Source organism: Schistocerca piceifrons, chromosome 3 (assembly GCF_021461385.2).
Source record: "Schistocerca piceifrons isolate TAMUIC-IGC-003096 chromosome 3, iqSchPice1.1, whole genome shotgun sequence".
Classification (NCBI taxonomy): domain Eukaryota; kingdom Metazoa; phylum Arthropoda; class Insecta; order Orthoptera; family Acrididae; genus Schistocerca; species Schistocerca piceifrons.
The window spans coordinates 147,102,781-147,121,551 of NC_060140.1; the positions used below are offsets into that span (position 1 = coordinate 147,102,781).

Here is an 18,771-nt window from a genome sequence, read left to right on the forward strand (position 1 = left end):
TGTCAACTGTAGGCTGTCAAATTCTTTACACAGATGAACTTTACTGCATCATCCATTACATTACTGGCCAGTAGTTTTGACATGTGGTTATTTTCAAATGCAGTTGTGTAATACTAAATAGTTTTCACATATGACACAAATTTCATTGAAACTGGCCAGTAATGTAATAAATGATGTAATAAAGTTCATCTGTGTAAAGAATTTGACAGCTTAGGATGGGAATTTAAAATGGTTTTAGTGTTCAAAAGTTTGTGACATCACTGCTGTGTGCCAGTTTGGCTAAATAAAACGTTGGCTTAAACTGTCAAAATGTTATGAGTAAAATTGAAAAGCTTTCAGATAGGAGGCTCTTGATGAAAACAAAATAAAACTTAAAAAATGTCTTTTTTGCAGGTTCTGAATTACATGTATGAGATTTTTATGACAAGTTACAAAAATATATACATATGATGGAAGCAAAAACCATTTCAATTTGTTTCCAATGAAACTATTCAGCTGTTTGTACAGTTACACTTATATATCAAAATATCACACACCACAGTTTTTCACATTAAAAATATAAGTTGCATCTTTACTACCACATGTGCCTGTTACAGTGTTTATATGTTTTTACACGAATCTTCTGTTCAAAATCCTTCAGCAGTGGGTACCCATACTGTTTTACTTACAGTGGAATTATGCTCCCATATTTCATGTGGAACTGTTGATGGTATCTCCCACACTCTTTTCATACCCCAACCAGCCACTTTATTGAAATACTCCCTTCTCTCTGTATCTTCTTTTCTGTACCAAATGGCATCAATTGCTTGATGTTCAGTAAGGGGTGCCACTACCTCATTTCCAGTCAACACTTTAATGACACCTGCTGGTACACCTGCTGCTTGGAGGATTGTTTGCAGCTCAGATAACAACAAAGAGCAACTTGCAAGCACAACTAAATTTCCAAAGCATATGGAACTAGCCAAAATGTCAACTCCTAGTTTTTGATCACCGTGTGACAGTATTGCTGCCACAATGCCGACAGGCTCCTTGTATGACAATACATGTTTCTCTCCCACACAAACAGATGAAGTGAGCTGTTGCTTGCCACACACTGATGCCCAGAATGTGAGCCGTTCCACACACCAAGACAGCTGAGACTCTGACAGCTTAGTCTTCCTATAATGCATAAAACAAGAGGTTTAACAAGGGCCAGGTAGCAATAAAATTATAAAGTAAAGTAAATGACCAAAAATAAATACATTGTACTTCCCCCATGCATACACACACACACACACACACACACACACACACACACACACACACACACTGCTTATGTATGAGGGGTACCCATAAAAAAAGAATTATTTTTTTAAAAGCTGTATATTTTCAAACTGTTTACAAAACAACCTTATCCCCTTCAAAATACTCTCCATTACAACTAATACATTTGTCCCACCGGTTTGGTCATCGCGATGACTTTTTGTGTGCTGTAGCTACTGTTGATTTTTCACATGAAACAGCTATGTGCAATATCTGACTGCTAGTAGGGGCAAAAGCAGAAATCACTGTAGGCACTGAAAAGTGTCTAAAGATGGAAACAAGTTCAGTTAAAGTTTTTATGAAGGACATAACAGTCTTTAGAAAGGATAGAAAAATTCAGTTAGTGGTGGCATGTTTGTTGATGTTAGAAGTACTTGAACTCAAATTGAAGTAGATACTTGCTATGAATTATTATGTGTAGAGATTATACTCAATAACCATAATAAATTAATAATTGGGTCTTCTACCCCACCCCCACCACGCCCTCCCTCCCTGCCCTCCCCCCCCCCCCTCCCCCTCCCCAAGTCAGATGATACAGTTGCTGAAAGGTTTAACCTTCCGTTGGGCGCAGCTGTTCAAACAAATTGATACACCTCGAAGTTTACTGTAAATTATTTGTCAACGAGTGGCAGCACTGATGCCTACTCGCTAGTAGCTAGCCTTTTCCGAACGCTTGTCATTGTTGTGTGCTTCAGTGTCGATACGACTGCTCTGTTGTTGATATATGTGCTGATTGATCAGTTTGATACACTGCGCCCGTTCCTGTTGCATTTCAACAATTCATTTCTTTGGTTATCAACATAACTTAGTAAGTAGTACAATGTTAATATACAATGTGTAATGCACTTATTTTCTTTTTGGACCGTTTAATCGTCAGTTAAGAATGTTTGAGTATCAGTTATCAAATTGAAACACTGCACCTGACTGTGTTATTTTATAGAAATTTTATCATTTTAGGTGTGAGACACTTGATCATGGCAGGCTACAGTAAGACGTACTACCTCCTTGACCCAAATCATGTTGCAGAAAAACAAAAAATGTTGTTTGAAGAGGATAATGATGAAGTTCAAGAGGATTTTGAAAATGAAGTAGACACAGATTATGATGACACAGTTGAAGTTCGGCAGGAAGATTCAGAAACAGAGGAAAACGACAGTGAAAACGACGAGGAAGTACTTGAAGAAAGCCAGCATTATTATACTGGATGGGACAAAGAGACAAAATGGAATACAGTTCCACCATCGCAGAGAGTACGTTTCAGGGTCCACAATATTATTCGAAAGTTACCTGGTCCTATAGGTGCAGTGAAAGCATTGAGAACGCCTTTGGAATGTTGGAATTGCCTCATAGATGACGACATTTTGTCGATTATAGTTCTGTATACCAATCAGTATATTGACAGCATCAAAGCTTCTTTTCAGCGAGAGAGAGACATAAAACCTATAGATATTATTGAATTAAAAGCTTTCATTGGTCTTCTGTTTTTGGCTGGTGTTAACAAAAGTAACAAACAAAGCTTAGAAAATCTGTGGGGAAGTGATGGGGATGGAATTGAAAAATTTCGTCTCGTTATGAACATAAAACATTTCAAATTCATCATGAGGTGCCTTAGATTTGACAATCGTGTGACTCGCGATGAAAGGAGAAAATTAGACAAGATAACAGCGATTCGAGAAATATTCTGTTTGTACAGAATTGCCAGAAATCCTACACCCTCGGAGAAAATGTTACAGTAGATGAGAAACTTGAAGGATTCCGTGGAAGGTGCAGTTTTCGCCAATACATACCTAGCAAACCAACCAAACATGGAATTAAGATATGTGCTCTTGTGGATTCCCAAGTATTTTATCTCTATAATCTGGAAATATACGCTGGGCTGCAGCCAGAAGGATTGTACCACGTTAGCAATAAACCTTCAGATGTTGTTCTGCGACTATGTGAACCAATTTATCAGTCAGGTCGAAATGTGACAGCAGACAATTGGTTTACTAGTATTGGTTTGATAGAAGAGCTAAGAAGAAAAAATCTTTCTTTTGTTGGGACGATGAAGAAAAACAAGCGTGAGATTCCTCTGGAGTTTGCTACCAGTAAAGGCAGGGCTGTCCGTAGTTCACTTTTCGGCTTCAAGAAAGGCTGTACTCTAGTTTCCTACGTTCCTAAAAAGGGGAAGTGTGGTATCTTGGCATCAAGTTTGCATGAAGATAATTCAGTAGATGCTGACACTGGAGATAAACAGAAGCCATCCATTGTAACATTTTACAATAGCACCAAAGGTGGAGTCGACACTACAGATAAGTTGACCACTTCATACAATGTAGCAAGAAATGTGTGCCATTGGCCCATGGTCATACTTTTTGCAATGATCAATATGAGTGGAATCAATTCACAAGTAATTTACTATGGCAACAACGAGAATTTTATCCGAAGAAAAGGATCCCTGAAGCAACTCTCACATGCGTTAGTTCTACCTCACATGGTTCGTAGATGCTTGGACACCTCAGGAATTCACAGAGATCTTCAACTGCGGCTACAACAATATAGGCCAACATGTGAAGAAGAAGCAGAAGACACAGGCAGTAACGAAGAACAAGGGACTGGGATCAAGAGGAAAAGGTGTAATACCTGCACAGAAAAAAAAGACTGACAAAATATTGTTGCAAAATGTGTCAGAAGCCTATCTGTTTGATACACATTGAACCTTTTTGCTCTGAATGCGGAAAAATTCCGCATTTGTTACCACAGTCAAAAAGTGACGATGAAACAAATGAATGAGTTGTAATATCATTGTTGTTCTGCTCCAGTGTCATAATAGCCTTTCTGTAAAGATAATTGTCATTTGTAATGTGTTTTATTAGTGAAATATAATAAAGAAGCAAATGAAAAAGCGACGTTTTTATCATTTGTTACTAAAGCCCAACATTGACGATAAGAAATCTGAATGATGAATATTTCTACTGCGGTTGTGCTCGTATGTCATCTTTGTCTTTCTTTAAATATATTTGGCACTTATAATATGTTTTGTGAACAGAATTTAATAATTGATCACATGAATAAATGGTGTGATCAATTTGATACACCGCGCCCAATCTCGCTGCGACAAACACCACGCCTGACAGAAGGTTAAGGAAACAAGAAGGAAGGGAGGTTAGGGTTTAACATCCCATCAACATACTCAAACTGTGTCAAGGATAAAGAAGGAAATTGCCATGCCCTTCCAAAGGAACCATCCCGGTATTTACCTGGAATGATTGAAGGAAATCACAGAGAACCCAAATCTGGATGACCAGATGCGATTTGAACCATTGTTGGGGAAAAATTTGAGTCTCATTTCGAATAGGTACTTGAAACACACAATTCGAGTTTGTAGTGACTTCAGTCTATCTCCAATATGTTGGCAAAAAAACATTTTTAGAAGTGCTGGTATGGATAAAACATTGTCTGAAACTGTACTAAATGCTTTCTCCACAAATTATTTTGAGCAGTTAGTTGAGGAGCCCAATCGAAGTGTAAATGGCTGCAATAACATATAAGATCTCTCATCAACAAGTAATTCTGAGCAAATAAGGAGCACCATGGTGGATACGGGAATTAGTGACCAAAGGTTGTTGTAGCAAGACTTAATACTGTGAAATCAAAATCCAACAAAGATAACTGAAAATTATATTTATTTTAAAAAAGCAGATAAAAATTTACTAAACACATTCCTAAAAGTTAGTCTCCATTCCTTTCGAACTGACTATGTAAGCATCAATCACATGTGACTTAAATTCAAAGAAATAGTGCTACAGAAATTGAGAGTTTTATACCAAGTAAATTAATAAAAGAATGTATAACCTGTGGCACACAAAACAGGTCAGGACACTGTTGCAGATGCAATGAGCAAAGTATGCCAGATTTAAAAGCATGCAAACTCTGCTAGATTGGCAATGTTTTCTAGAAGCTCAAAATTCGGCACAGACTTCCATGTGATACACTTTCAGCAGTTTCCATAACAAAACTGTTTCAAAAAAGATAAGTCACAAAGATTCTGGTCATATATAAAGTATACAAGCACTAAGACACAATCTATACCTCCACTCTGCCATGGCAATGGTAATATTGCCAAAGACAAGGTCATTAAAGTAGAGTTATGAAAGACAATTTTCCAAAAACTGTTCACCAAAGAATATGAAGTAAATATACCAGAATTCAAATCAAGGACTGCTGCCAACATAAGTAATTTAGAAGTAGATGCCCTCAGTGTAGTGACGCAACTTAAATCACTTAATAAAGTCAAGTCTTTCAGTCCTGACCATGTATCAGTTAGGTTCCTGTTGGATTATGCTGGTGCAGTAGGTCTATTTTTAGCAACAATATACAACCACACACTCAATGAAAGATCCATACCTAAAGACTAGAGAACTGCACACGTCACACCAATACACAAGACCCAAATCACTTACATCAATTTGCAGTAAGATTTTGGAACATATGCCATATTCAAAAATTATTAAATACCTGGAAGAAAGTTATTTATTGGCACATAACCAGCATGGATTCAGAAAATTTTGTTCTTGTGAAACACAACTGGCTCTTTATTCCCACAGGGAACCTTACATTGAGTCCCAATTTTCAGGTTTCCAGAAGACTATTGACACTGTTCCTCACAAGCTGTTTTTAATCAAATTGTGAACCCATGGAGTGCCATCTCAGTTTTATTACTCACAATTCATCATAATTGACAGGAATTCATCTAGTGAAGCAGAAGTGATATCTGTGGTCCTCAAGGAAATGTTACAGGCTGTCTGCTGTTTTCAGTCTATATAAATGAACAAGAAGACAATCTGAACACCCCTCTTAGACTGTCTGCAGACAATGGTGTCATTTACCATCTAGTAAAATCATTAGAAGATCAAAGCAAATTATTTAAACAAGACCAGTAACCCCCTCCCCACCACTATTAATTCTTTACAGAATAGGACTACCATGTATAAAACTGCTTAGCTTCAGATTTCTGATTACTATACAAATGAGTTAATGTGTTAAATATTTGACGTTAAGCTTGTGAAACCTTAATGGTTGAAGATGTAAAACTTTTTGTTTTTCATGGATTTCAATGTTTATGACAACACATCCTCTGAACTGCAATGCACTATGATATTATTTTGCAAGTAAATCCATTGGTATATGTGGATACTGCCTACAAAATCTGTTGTGAATAGAAATAGTAGTAAAGAAGTAAAAGATTAAGATGTCATATTTTATGCTGAAGTTTTACTGCATGAACAGTGAAAACGTAGTAAGCGATAAGCTTTTTCCCTTTTATTTTTTTGTGGGGTTTTCAGTGAGAAAAAGTTTTGAAAGCTTTGAAATTATGTGTAAAGTTTGTTGGAAGCTGCTACGTGCTCTTATTCTAAAATACTGGGTGAATACAGTTTAGGTAATTTGCATGCTGTGAGTTACATTTTCTCAAGACATATACCCAGTTTCTAACTTAAATACTTGATTTATTGTGTTAAATATTTAGCACAAGTTTATATTGCTTAACAAGCAGGCTATGGCAGCATTTGAATTTTTAAATTCGGTCAATAATTATATGAGATACTGCAAATCAATTTTTGTTTCTCCCTGAAAGTCGTAAGATAGACAACCTACTACTGGTAATGGGGGACCACAGCCATTTAGTAATACAGATATTTCTATGATGTGAAAAGTGGCAATTGATGCTAAACACTCCACAAGAGTACATACAACAGTTTATTAAATTTTCATGACACATTAGATCATAAAAATTTAAAGACTGCCAGTTCAACTAAATACCCAGGGAGTGCAATTACAACTTAAATTGGAATCATAACACAGAAAACTTTGGGTAGGAGGTGAACTAAAGACTGCATGTTATTGGAAAAACACTAAAGAGGCTATCTACACTATATTTGTCAATGTGTTTCTGAAGCACTGGCGCGGAGTATGGGATCCTTACCAAGTAGGGTTGACAAAGCATCAAAAAACTTCAAAGAAGGACAGGTCATTCTGTATGATCTCACAAAACAAGGGAGAGAGTGTCACAAATACGATACCTGAGATGGGGGTGGCAATCATCAAACCAAAGGAATTTTTCATTTCGAGGCGATCTCTTCACCGACTTTTCTACTGAAAGTGAAAATATTTTATTGTGTCCACCCTACACAAGGAATAAAATAAGAGAAATTTAGAGAGCTCCCAAAAAAATATGTAGGTGTTCATTTTTCCCACATACTATTTAAGAGTGGAAGAAATAGCCTTCAAGTGGTTCTATGAACCTTCTGCCAAATGCTTTAGGTTGAATTGCAGAGTAGTCAGTAAATGCAGTATTCATTATAACACTTACAAAATTTATCAGTACTGTCTATTAGTTACCTCTTAAGGTCATCAGCTCGAGAATTCATGATGTCTATGCACTTCATCAAAATCTCTGTTTTCAGCTGACATGACTTTTTCTCCCATGAGTTTTTTATGTTAAGTGAAACATCCACAGCTCGGCAAACATCATTACTGAAATTAATAATATGTGCTATGAGACTTTGTTTATGGTTTAGTGTCAAAACAAAAACTTAATGTTACATTTTAAAAGATGTGGGGAAGGGGGAGAATGGGGGCAAGGACAGAGGTGGAACAGATATTTTGGGCTAAAAATGTAAATCAGAAAAAAATAATGTCATCATTATGAGGGAGTTTTACCACGAAAGAACATGTGGAATCTTAAATTATTTGACCTCTTTAGATAAGTGGCATGCAAAACAACACTAATCAATTTTTAGAACCGGAATAAATGAAAACTGAATTCCCAAACAACAAACACATATATTAAAAGTCAAACATGACAGTACAGAGTATAAAATAAATAATAAAAACAGAAATAAGGTAACTGGGAGAAAATAAACTTTTACCATGTGTAGAAGAGGAATTGTTGCCAGGTGTACAATGACATGTAAAATAAATAAATAAATAAAAATAAAAAAACTGGTAGTTAAAAAACAACACAAGAACAGTTAAAATAAACACAGACTCATGATGACATATTTTATGAGAAAGATGTGTGTAGTAAATTCCTATGGAGTCCAAAATAGTGCAGCTTATTCAGCAACTACAGTTTCAATTACACTTAAAACAGTGCTGACTTCTGCTCAAAACACAATTTGGCAAATAAATAACTTTCAAACATGGTCACTTTTTAGCTAAATTCGTGAACTGCTGGACCAATACTTCAAATATTTTTTCAGAGTAGCATATGACAAACATTTACGAGTACTGGATATGGAATGAGTTCACATGTATGTGAGTGGCTCGAAGACTTCTTAAGTTATAGAACCCAGTATGTTGTCCTTGATGGCAAGTATTCATCAGAGACAAGGGTATCATCAGCAGTGTCATAGGGAAGTGTGACAGGACTGCTGTTGTTCTCTATATACATAAATGATTTGGTGAACAGGGCGGGCAGCAAACTGCAGTTGTTGGCTGATGATGCTGTGATGACAGTAAGGTGTTAAAGTTGATTGACTGTAAGAAGATACAATATGACTTAGACAAAATTTCTAACTGGTGTGATGCATGGCAGCTGACTGCAAGTATAAAAAAATGTAAGTTAATGCAGATGAGTAGGAAGAACAAACCTGTAATGTTTGGATACTATATTACTAGTATCCTGCTTGACACAGTCAAGTTGTTTAAATATCTGTGTGTAACATTGCAAAGTGATATGAAATGGAATGAGTACATGAGAACTATGGTAGGGAAGGCGAATGGTTGATTTCAGTTTATTGGGAGAATATTAGGAAAAAGTGATTTACTGTAAAGGAGACAGCATACTGAATGCTGGTAGGACCTATTCTTGAGTACTACCCAAGTGTCTGGGATTCATACCAAGAAGGATTGAAGGAAGACATCAAAGCAATTCAGAGGCGGGCTGCTATATTTGTTACCGGTAGGTTCGAGCAACACGTTAGTGTTATGGACATGCTTAAGGAATTCAAGTGGGAACCATTGGAGGGAAGGCAATGTTCTTTTCGAGAAATACTACTGAGAAAATTTGGAATATCAGCATTTGAAGTTGACTGCCAAATGATTCTGCTGTCGCCAAAATACATTGCACAGGAGGACCATAATGACAAGATACAAGAAAGTAGGGTGATAAGATATGAGAAAATAGGGCTCATATGGAGCCATATAGACAGTTGCTTTTCCCTCGGTGTATTTGCAAATGGAACAGGAAAGGAAATGATTACTAGAGGTACAGGGTACTCTTCGCCATGAACTGTATGGTGGCTTGCGGAGTACCTATGTAGATGTAGATAAAACAAGTGCTCCGTAGTTAACTCATTAAAGGGATGATTTTCAACCTTGGGGGTTTGGAGCAAGACTAAAGATGCAAATAAAAGCAATTCTACATAGATCTTTCAGATTTTTATTACAACAGCTCATCATAGCATTGACTTTGAATTATACAGCAAGATACTACACTTAATTCAAACAAAATACTAAGCGTGATGAAATACATACTGCACCTATCACGCAAAATACAATCAAAATCATTAACCTACAAAGTGTTACTTAATTTCAGTCTTCATTTCAGCAGTATAACTGTTTGTGACTATCCCAAAATATCTAACAAATTACATAATAAAATGTAATTGGATAGAAAAAAAATCTACTCACCAAGCAGTGGCAGGAGAACATAACACACAAAAAGGTTTAACTTATTCAAGCTTTCGGAGCCAGTGGCTCCTCCTTCCAACAGAAGAGTTGAAGGGGAAGGAAGAGGGTTGAAGGAAAAGGACTGGAGAGATTTAAGAAAATGGGTACATATTGGAAAAGTCACTCAGAACCCTAGGTCAGGGGAGACCTACCGGATGGGATGAGAAAGAAAGACATAATGATTTAAATTTGAAGAGCCATTTTTCTTATTAGTATTTTACATATAAATCAATTCCAAATTTAGTAATATCAATTTCACATGCAATTTTCATCATTATTTAAATTTCTGCCTATAATATTTTCAATTTTTTTTTATTTTTCCTAAAAATTTATTGAAAAGCCATTGAAACAATGCATATCTTCTATCTACGAGCTACTATTTATGAAATGTAAAATATTTTAATAACTGAGACTAACACAAAATAAATATAAAATATGCAGAAAACATTTTACTGCAATTCAAAGAAATGAAAATAAACATCTTTTGTCAGTAAAATAATTATCATCAGAGACCGAAAGCACTTCCTTGTTGATGTAGGCATTGTTCTCTATCCCTCATCACCTTTATCATCTGGCTGTAGTGGCTACAGTTCATTCCACTGATGACATCTTGTAATATGGATGCTCCATGTCTTGGGTTTTCCCCAACATTTTTCCTTCTAATATGTTTTCTTATGAAGTTGTTATGCTGAGGTACCTGTCCATTCAATGTAGTTTTTCTTCTTATTATTATGTTGATCACTGTCCTTTTCTCTTTAGTATTTGTTTATTAGATTTTCTTTCAGTCTAGGAACTTTGTGTAGCTCTTCTGTGTATCCACACTTTTGTTGTTTCTAAATTTTTCCTTTTCTTGTTTCCCCAGGGTCTGCTCTTCACAAGTATAGCTTAAAATGATTCAAATAAATGTCTTGATGAATTTATTTCCTGTTTCTATGTTAAGGTGGTTGTTTGTTAATAAATTACTCATATTTCCAAAGGCTTGCTTAGATACTGCAGTTCTTCTTTTAAAATTCGTTACAGTTCTGTTGCCATCTATTGTTGTACTTCTAAATAGCAATTTACCATTTCATTTCTTATCTTAATGTTTACCTTCACTTGTTTGTTCAACTCAGGTATCACCATAATTTTAGTTTGATGCAGGTACAAAAAGTATCAACAACATTACTCTCGGTATCAGGTTATTTATCAATCAGAAATCATAGTCTGCTCTTGCGATTCTATATTGACAGTTACTTTCCAAACTGCAGGAAGGAACAGCACATGGAACTGCTCAGTACAATTGCAGCACATTTACTTAGTCCTCCAATTCACTCTCAACAGCTGGTAGTAATCTGGCTTCTGTCTGTCTCTCATTCTCTCCATTTCCAGAAGCATGAGAAGACTGGGACTCATATGTGCAGTCATTACAGCTGTGCTTTGAGGCTTACCAGATACATTATTTGGATGTGCAGAATCTTTCAATTGTGCATAAGCTTAAAAACTTATCTGTTGTTAAGCGAAGTTAGCTTTGCTAACAAACTCAGTAGTCTAGCCTATCAATGAAATTTCTGTTACCTAGATCCTATTATCGCAAGATTAGTATTATTGTTGTTGTTGCTGTTTCTTTATAATTCCATCAGCTACATAAAAAGTTAGGGCAGTCATCTTGAGACTGGGCTGCCAAACTATGAGGGTTAAGGAATAAGTGGAATTTCAAATGTGCAAACTCTGCTTGTCAAAAGATCTATGTAGACTGTCTCATACATGGCATCATTGTTTGATGTTTCTGGTAGGGATATCCATCATAATCACTTGCAATTAATGGGCCCTACAGTAGAAGAAGTAATGTTTACTACTCAAGAATGTGAATCGTCACAAGCAACAGATCAACGTCTTCAACAATTATCAAACGTGGCACCAGTAAATTCCATACCAAAACAATAAGCACAGTTAGTATCACCTCCATCTGAAAATACAGTCCCTTAACATTTCTCAAAACAGATTTGTATCACACATATTTTCAGATGAAGTTTTGCAAGTCTTAGTGGTAGTATTCACGCCGTTTTGCTTGTATCACTGGAAGGGCACCACAGAACTTTTAAAAACATTAAGAACAGCCCAACCTGTGTACATTATCTCAACGATAACATTGTAATGTGTGACACTACACAGGAACATGTTGTAAATCTAAAGATATTATTAGTGAAGTTCAAACAAGCAGTCCTAAAATACAACTTGCACAAATTCCATTTTTTTTTAAATTAATGTTAAATGCTTTGAAAACATCCTACATAACAAAAGCATAAAAGCCATAAAACGACACTGTGACCAGACAAGCTGCCAAAGCCATTAAGTTAACATTTCACTTCTTTCACAATGTTAATTTTATCCTATGCAACAGAAGTCACACACCTATTAAACATGTGTCTGAAAAGTGGATGTCCTTCAGCTGGGTAGCATAGTGTGGCAATGCAATTACTACAGACTAAGTCTTCAACATGCCTTGTAAATTTTAGTGCTGGAGAACAACTGGTACTCCCAAAAGATGCCTCATATCACAGTATCAGAACTCTACTAGCACACAAAAATTCCATAAGATCAGCACGATCAATTGTGTGCATCTCCTAAACAGATAATTTACTATAGACATCAAAATGCTTACAGACACCTCCAAACAACCAGACCACTAAGTGCACAACAAAGAGCCAAAGTGTCTAATTACCACAAAAATAGCCCTCTCAGAAACTGCTCCATGCTAGACCACACACTTATGACGGTAGAATGATCCTCAGTTCATTTCACATCCATTTAAAAAAAAAATATATGATTGTTCCACAATTATATGCTGAAGTTGCAGCACTTCTCACTACAATTCCACTTCTAACATGAATACTTTTCCCCTTCTTTTCTGTTCCCCTTTTCGATACACAACACATATACAAGCATATATGAAATCTCCAAATTCTTTTTTAACTTTATTGTTCAGTGTATAATTTACAGTCTGATGATGATAAAAATGTAACTGTAAAAACACGTTCTTTAAAGAGATATTCAACACCTTTGATTCATGGAAACTATATGCACTCGAAATTTCATCCCCATCAATAATTATTTTTTTATAATTGATGTACCTTATTTGAGAGTCCTGATTTTTTTTTTTTCTAAAGAACTTGTTGTCTCTTCTGAAAGTTCTGTAATTTAAGAAATATATTCATTGAAAATTGTTACCATAAGAAGTCTGAAATGTTTGAATCCTGCAGTGTAATCCTTTCAAAAATCCATGTTGTTGTATTATAACCCCTAATTTTCTTGTTTCCAAAAATGAATGATTTTACTAAAATAAAATGTTAGTCAATAAAATATTTAAATCAGACAATTTCTTAGTGGGTTCACTAAATATGAGGGATAAAAGTGCACATACAAAATTTCACTCACGAAAGTAGAATCTGCTATTTGTAATACTTTAGAGATATATAATGTGGTGCACATTCAAAATTTCAGTCATGAAAGTAGAACCTGCTATTTATACTATTTTAAGGATAAGTTATCAGTTGTTAATCAAAATAGCTTCACTGCTCAGTGTTTATAGGTATTCTTTACTTTTACTGCCTTTTATGTCAACATTGAAAATGTAATAATTCTGTATTTTATCATTTTGTAAAAGCTGTCTTTTGCATGTCGTAAGTAGGTGCTGTGGACAATGCTACAGTCAGCCTGTGTTTAGCAATGATTATGTATAGTTCTATGTGAATCATTTGTCACTGAGATGTAGCCATGTCCAGACATTATGTTAGTCAGTACTGGCTCTCCTATACGTGTGCGCCATGCAACATCCATACCAAACCCAGAATAGTGTTAGTACCTTGATCTGGACACAAAAATTTGGTTCTGGACAAGCTGTAAACCGCCATTTGACACATGAGCAGTGTATATTAATAGCCAATGTCAAGAGTGCTGATCTCGCCAGACATGAGAAACCACTTCATCTGTGGTGGACAGACAACCTGCAGCCTCTGCTGCAGCTGCTCAGCCAGCAGATACCAATACAACCACTGCCACCACCACTTTAGCTCCCAGTAGCAAGGTATGACTGGGATCAATTGACAGCATTTACTCTTTAGATTGGACACCACATATCCAGTAGACCACATGCTACTCAGCAGTGGTCTATATCCATCTTTTTTCAGCTACCATGTCACCCCTACGGCAGAGAAGCCATAAAAATGGTTACTTCTGCTCTGTGTACAGGCATGGGGAGACAATCAGTTTGTGGCCTCATCACAGAATGAGGATTCCAATGTAGGGAACTTGAAGGTGGGATGCAAAAACTGCAGTGCCTTGTGCCAATGTAGAAACTGTTCTATTTGTTATACCACAGTGTGTTATCTCATACTGAAGTCCAATTTACAACTCAGAGTCCATCAAATCCACACTATTTTAAGAATAATAATTATATTTTAGGGTACATCTGAAGAATGAATCCAATAATGCTGAATGAAAAAGTTCTGCACTTCTGAAAAATTAAGAATAAATGAAACTGGCCTAGGAAAACAAATGAATGTCTAGAAGAACTTGGTTTGAGCCAAAAATAAAAGTGAACAACTGTAAAAATTACTTCACTTGCACAGTTGCTTAAATGTGTTCCCCAGTCAGTCTGTTATGAATAAGTTGACAGCATTTACACAGCTCAATTTATGGTACAGTATAAAAGCAGCAAAGAGCAAAATAGAATATCATCAATGAAGATGGGAAAAGGCCAACATTGAGATGCTATGAATGAACAGAGGATTTCCAAGAAATGGACAGCAATAGTCTTCATTATCAATTTGACTAAGTCATTTGATGAAGTGGCATACTGAATACAAGAGAAAGCCGTAAACCACTGAATAAACCCAACATTAAGCTGTTTACTGAGTCAGGCTGTTCATTTAGAAGGGAAGTCATACAACACAGTATTGCCACCCAGGTGATACGTTTTCAATCTTTATACAATGTTATGAACATTTGTAATACTTTTAAGCTGTGTGCCAAATTGAGACATGAACACAGTTTCCTGCCCTTTGTCAGCCATGTGGCACCAATTGGCATTTTTCACACAGGCTGACTCAAAGCTTCAAATAGACTCTGGTCCCCCCCCCCCCCCCCCATAACTTCCAAACTCCTACAATGCTGCTGAGCTGCAAATGTGCAGGGGAGGGGTGGGGGGGAGGGGAGGGGAGGTTTTTGGAGGAAAATCATCTTAATCACAGACTCAGCAACATACCTGACTACTGGGCATTTCCCACACCTAATGGCATTCAGTGCGTCTTGTTGGAACAAATACAAAAAACAGCACATATCTAAAAAAAATTACATGGGAAACAGTGACAAAATCATTCATTTGTGGACATTAACATAAGAAATGTACTCTACAAGCTCTAATGGCTTTCTTTATAGAGAATAGTAAATATGTAGGTGGAAAATCTTTTAGGATAAAGTTCTATAGTTAATACCACAATATAAATAAGTGCAACATGCAACACAAACAGCCTGTGTACTTGTGCTACATGTTACAATACTTAGGGAAACATATGCTTCAGTCAGTTTTGCATCTGTTTAAGTGATGTGCATGGGTGTCGCTTGATTCTGTCTTGGATCCACATGACTAAGAATTTTAAAATATTTCCTCATGATTTTACTGAAGGGATATTATAAAAGACACAAAACCTTTTGAGGATAAATCCACCATCTTGCAGAGCACATTCAAAGCTTGAGAAGTAAAGCTGCTCTTGTGCTGAAGATTGGTTTGAGCTCTCTAGTGCTTTACTAGGCATGGTCCCATTGTAAGTGGTATGCCCTTGCCTTTGCATTGCCAGTTATAGGGCACAGCATATATTGGCATTTTTCACATTAACAAATCATTGGCAGAGATGACTGACAAGTGACAGATAAAAATCATAGGTTTTGTTGGAATCGAACTTTGAGACTTTGATTTTTAGTCTAGGACTTACCCACAGTCACACCTCGTACAATATAATTCTGTGATGACTAGAAAATCTGAATTTTTATTTACTTTTATCCATTAAGTTATATTTTTTACATTTACTAGTTGTCACACTGTTTAAGCATAAACTAACTGTTTTTTAATATAGGCTGTGTACAGCAATTAACATGACAGAAAAAGTTACCTGCTATTGTTCGCAATGGTGGTGGTGCAGCCACAATTGAGATTGTCCATTTTGATTTCATTTGCAGTGGGTAGTATCTCTGGAAATATCTTGTACAGTAGCAACCCTGTAAAAATATTGCTATGAAGTTATCATACAGTCAATAGCAGTCATTGTTTCTAACTTGAAACTATATTTCCTTGCCATAAACTCCATAGAATTTAGATTACCACATTTTTAAAAATGTCTCATTCATCTTCAATCATAGTTTTCTATTGTTTCTCCTGAAAAGCAATTTCTTGTACTGCAAAGACATGTCCATATTTTTTTCAGGGCAGTCCATTTCTCATTCTTCACACACCGTCACATATAAACTCACAAAGTGTTAGTTATTAATTAGTTTCTTGTTCCACGGATCATTCTGCATTACAAATCATAATGATGCGGAAAAGGTCATTTTACATTCAAATCACAAATTAATTTGTAAATGTGGTTACAATGTGAGTTAGTAATTCTTGCCCGCCACCTTTTACACATTACTATAATAGAAATTCTTCTATGGGATAAAAGGAGTTGTCAAGGAGAATCTTTTTCAGTTTGTTTTCAAATTTTACTTAGCTGTCTCTCAGACATTTTATATCACTGGATAAGTGATCAAAAATTTGTGTTGTAGCACTGTGCACCCCTTTTTGTGCTAAAGACAATCTTAATGTGGACTAATAAATGTCACTTTCCCTTCTGGTATTGTAATTGTGTGCATCATTGTTCTCTATGAACTATAGTGGATCATTTACAATAAACTCCGTGAGGAAATAAATATACTGTGAAGCAGTAGATTGTAGATTGTATTTTATTGGTCCTGTTGTCTACATAGCAGCTTATGCATAAGACATTGGACAAGTCAAGTTATAAATATACAGTTTGAAAGTAATTTCAAGGCATACATATTTAAGCTTACAATAATACACTTTACACATAAGTATTTATATAACACATTTCATAAATTTAAATATTCTTCAACGAAGTAAAAGCAGTGATGCTGTAAATATGACTTTAGAGATTTTCCAAATGTATTTACCTCAGTGATAGCTTTTATGTTTTCAGGAAGTTTGTTATAAAGCTTAACTCCCATGTGAAAAGTACCTTTTTGGCACAGTGCTGTGCTGATTTGAGTCATATGTAAGTTTCTGTTTTGTCTGGTGAAGTGCTCATGTATATCACAGTTTTTTTGTAGTCTCTGGTCCTTGCCTATTACATTTAATTTAAAGAACAAAAGTGTTTCCATAATGTATACACATGGTAATGGGGGAATACCAGATTTCTTAAACAGGGGTTTACAAGAGTCTCTAGGCTTGCACCCAAACAAGATTCTAATGGCCCTTTTTTGTAGTTTAAAAGTGCTATTAGCTATTTTAGAGTTTCCCCAGAAGGTGACCCCATATCTAAGACGAGAATGAAAGTACGCATGATATGCATTCAATACTGTTTTCTCACTACAGCATGATTTTAATGAACAAAGAAGATAACATGTTTTGCTCAGTTCTGCATTGAGATATTCAATATGCTTATTCCATCTGAGGTTACTCTGCAGCCAAAGTCCTAAGAATTTGGTTTCAGTACTGTTACCAACTGGTTCGTCATTGATAGAGACTGATGGGATAAACATGTCCTTGTTAGGAAGATTGTGGAATTTTAGAGCAACGGTTTTCTTACTGTTTATTACAAGCTGATTACTCCGTGCCCAGCTGCTAAGTTGTTTCGTGACCGTGTTTACTGTCTGCTGTAACTGTTCATCGTCGTCTCCTTTTAGTGGAATCGTGGTGTCATCTGCAAATATGATTGATTTGTGTGCATCAATATTTAAGCTTAGATCATTTATGTACAGAAGAAACAGAAGGGGTCCCAATACGGATCCTTGGGGTAAACCACATTTTATTTGTTTATAGTCAGATAAGTGATTAGATACAGTTTTTAGTTCAATATTTGTGTGCTTGACGCATACTGCCTGCATACGATTTGTCAGGAAGGACCTGATCCACTTGTTGGACAGACCTCGAATACCATATCTTTCTAGCTTTGATAGCAGAATTTTATGGTCCACCATGTCAAAAGCTTTTGACAAGTCAATAAAGACTCCTATTGTTTCCTGTTTTTTGTCCATCAGGTTTAGGATGGAATTGATGCACTCATAGACAGCAGTTGTCGTTGACCTCTTATTTCTGAATCCATGTTGTTCATTACATAGGATGCTGTTTTTATTTATAAATTTCATAAGTTTCTCATACATAACTTTTTCCAGTACTTTAGAGATGCAGGAGGAAATTGTGATGGGTCTGTAGTTATTTACATTGTCTTTATCCCCTTTTTTATATACAGGAATAACTTTTGATGTTTTTAATACATCAGGGAAAGTGCCTGCCTGAAGTGAGCAGTCGCATAAATGTGTGAGTACTTCAATTAGGTTTGATGCGCTCTTCTTTAACATTGTTGCAGGTATACCATCAATACCTGCCGATTTGGAATTTTTTAGTCCTTTTATTGCTTTAGCTACTTCATCTTGTGAAACAGAACTGATGTACATTGATCCTCTACAAGCACTTATTTTATATTCATTTGCCTGGATGCTCTTAAA

The 18,771-nt window shown here is 35.9% G+C and overlaps 1 protein-coding gene across 1 annotated transcript in view; it reads right to left on the bottom strand.

Moving 5' to 3' along the window:
• Nucleotides 1-394: 394 nt before the first annotated feature.
• LOC124788233 (putative aldehyde dehydrogenase DhaS) overlaps nt 395-18,771 on the bottom strand; it is a 201,867-nt gene continuing 183,490 nt past the window's right edge. The window contains exons 10-12 of the mRNA XM_047255416.1: nt 16,161-16,266; nt 7,681-7,815; nt 395-1,158 (exon numbers count right to left, since the gene is read on the bottom strand). Coding sequence (XP_047111372.1) covers nt 627-1,158; nt 7,681-7,815; nt 16,161-16,266 — 773 coding nt within the window. The 3' untranslated portion in view covers nt 395-626. The remainder of the gene's footprint in view (nt 1,159-7,680; nt 7,816-16,160; nt 16,267-18,771) is intronic.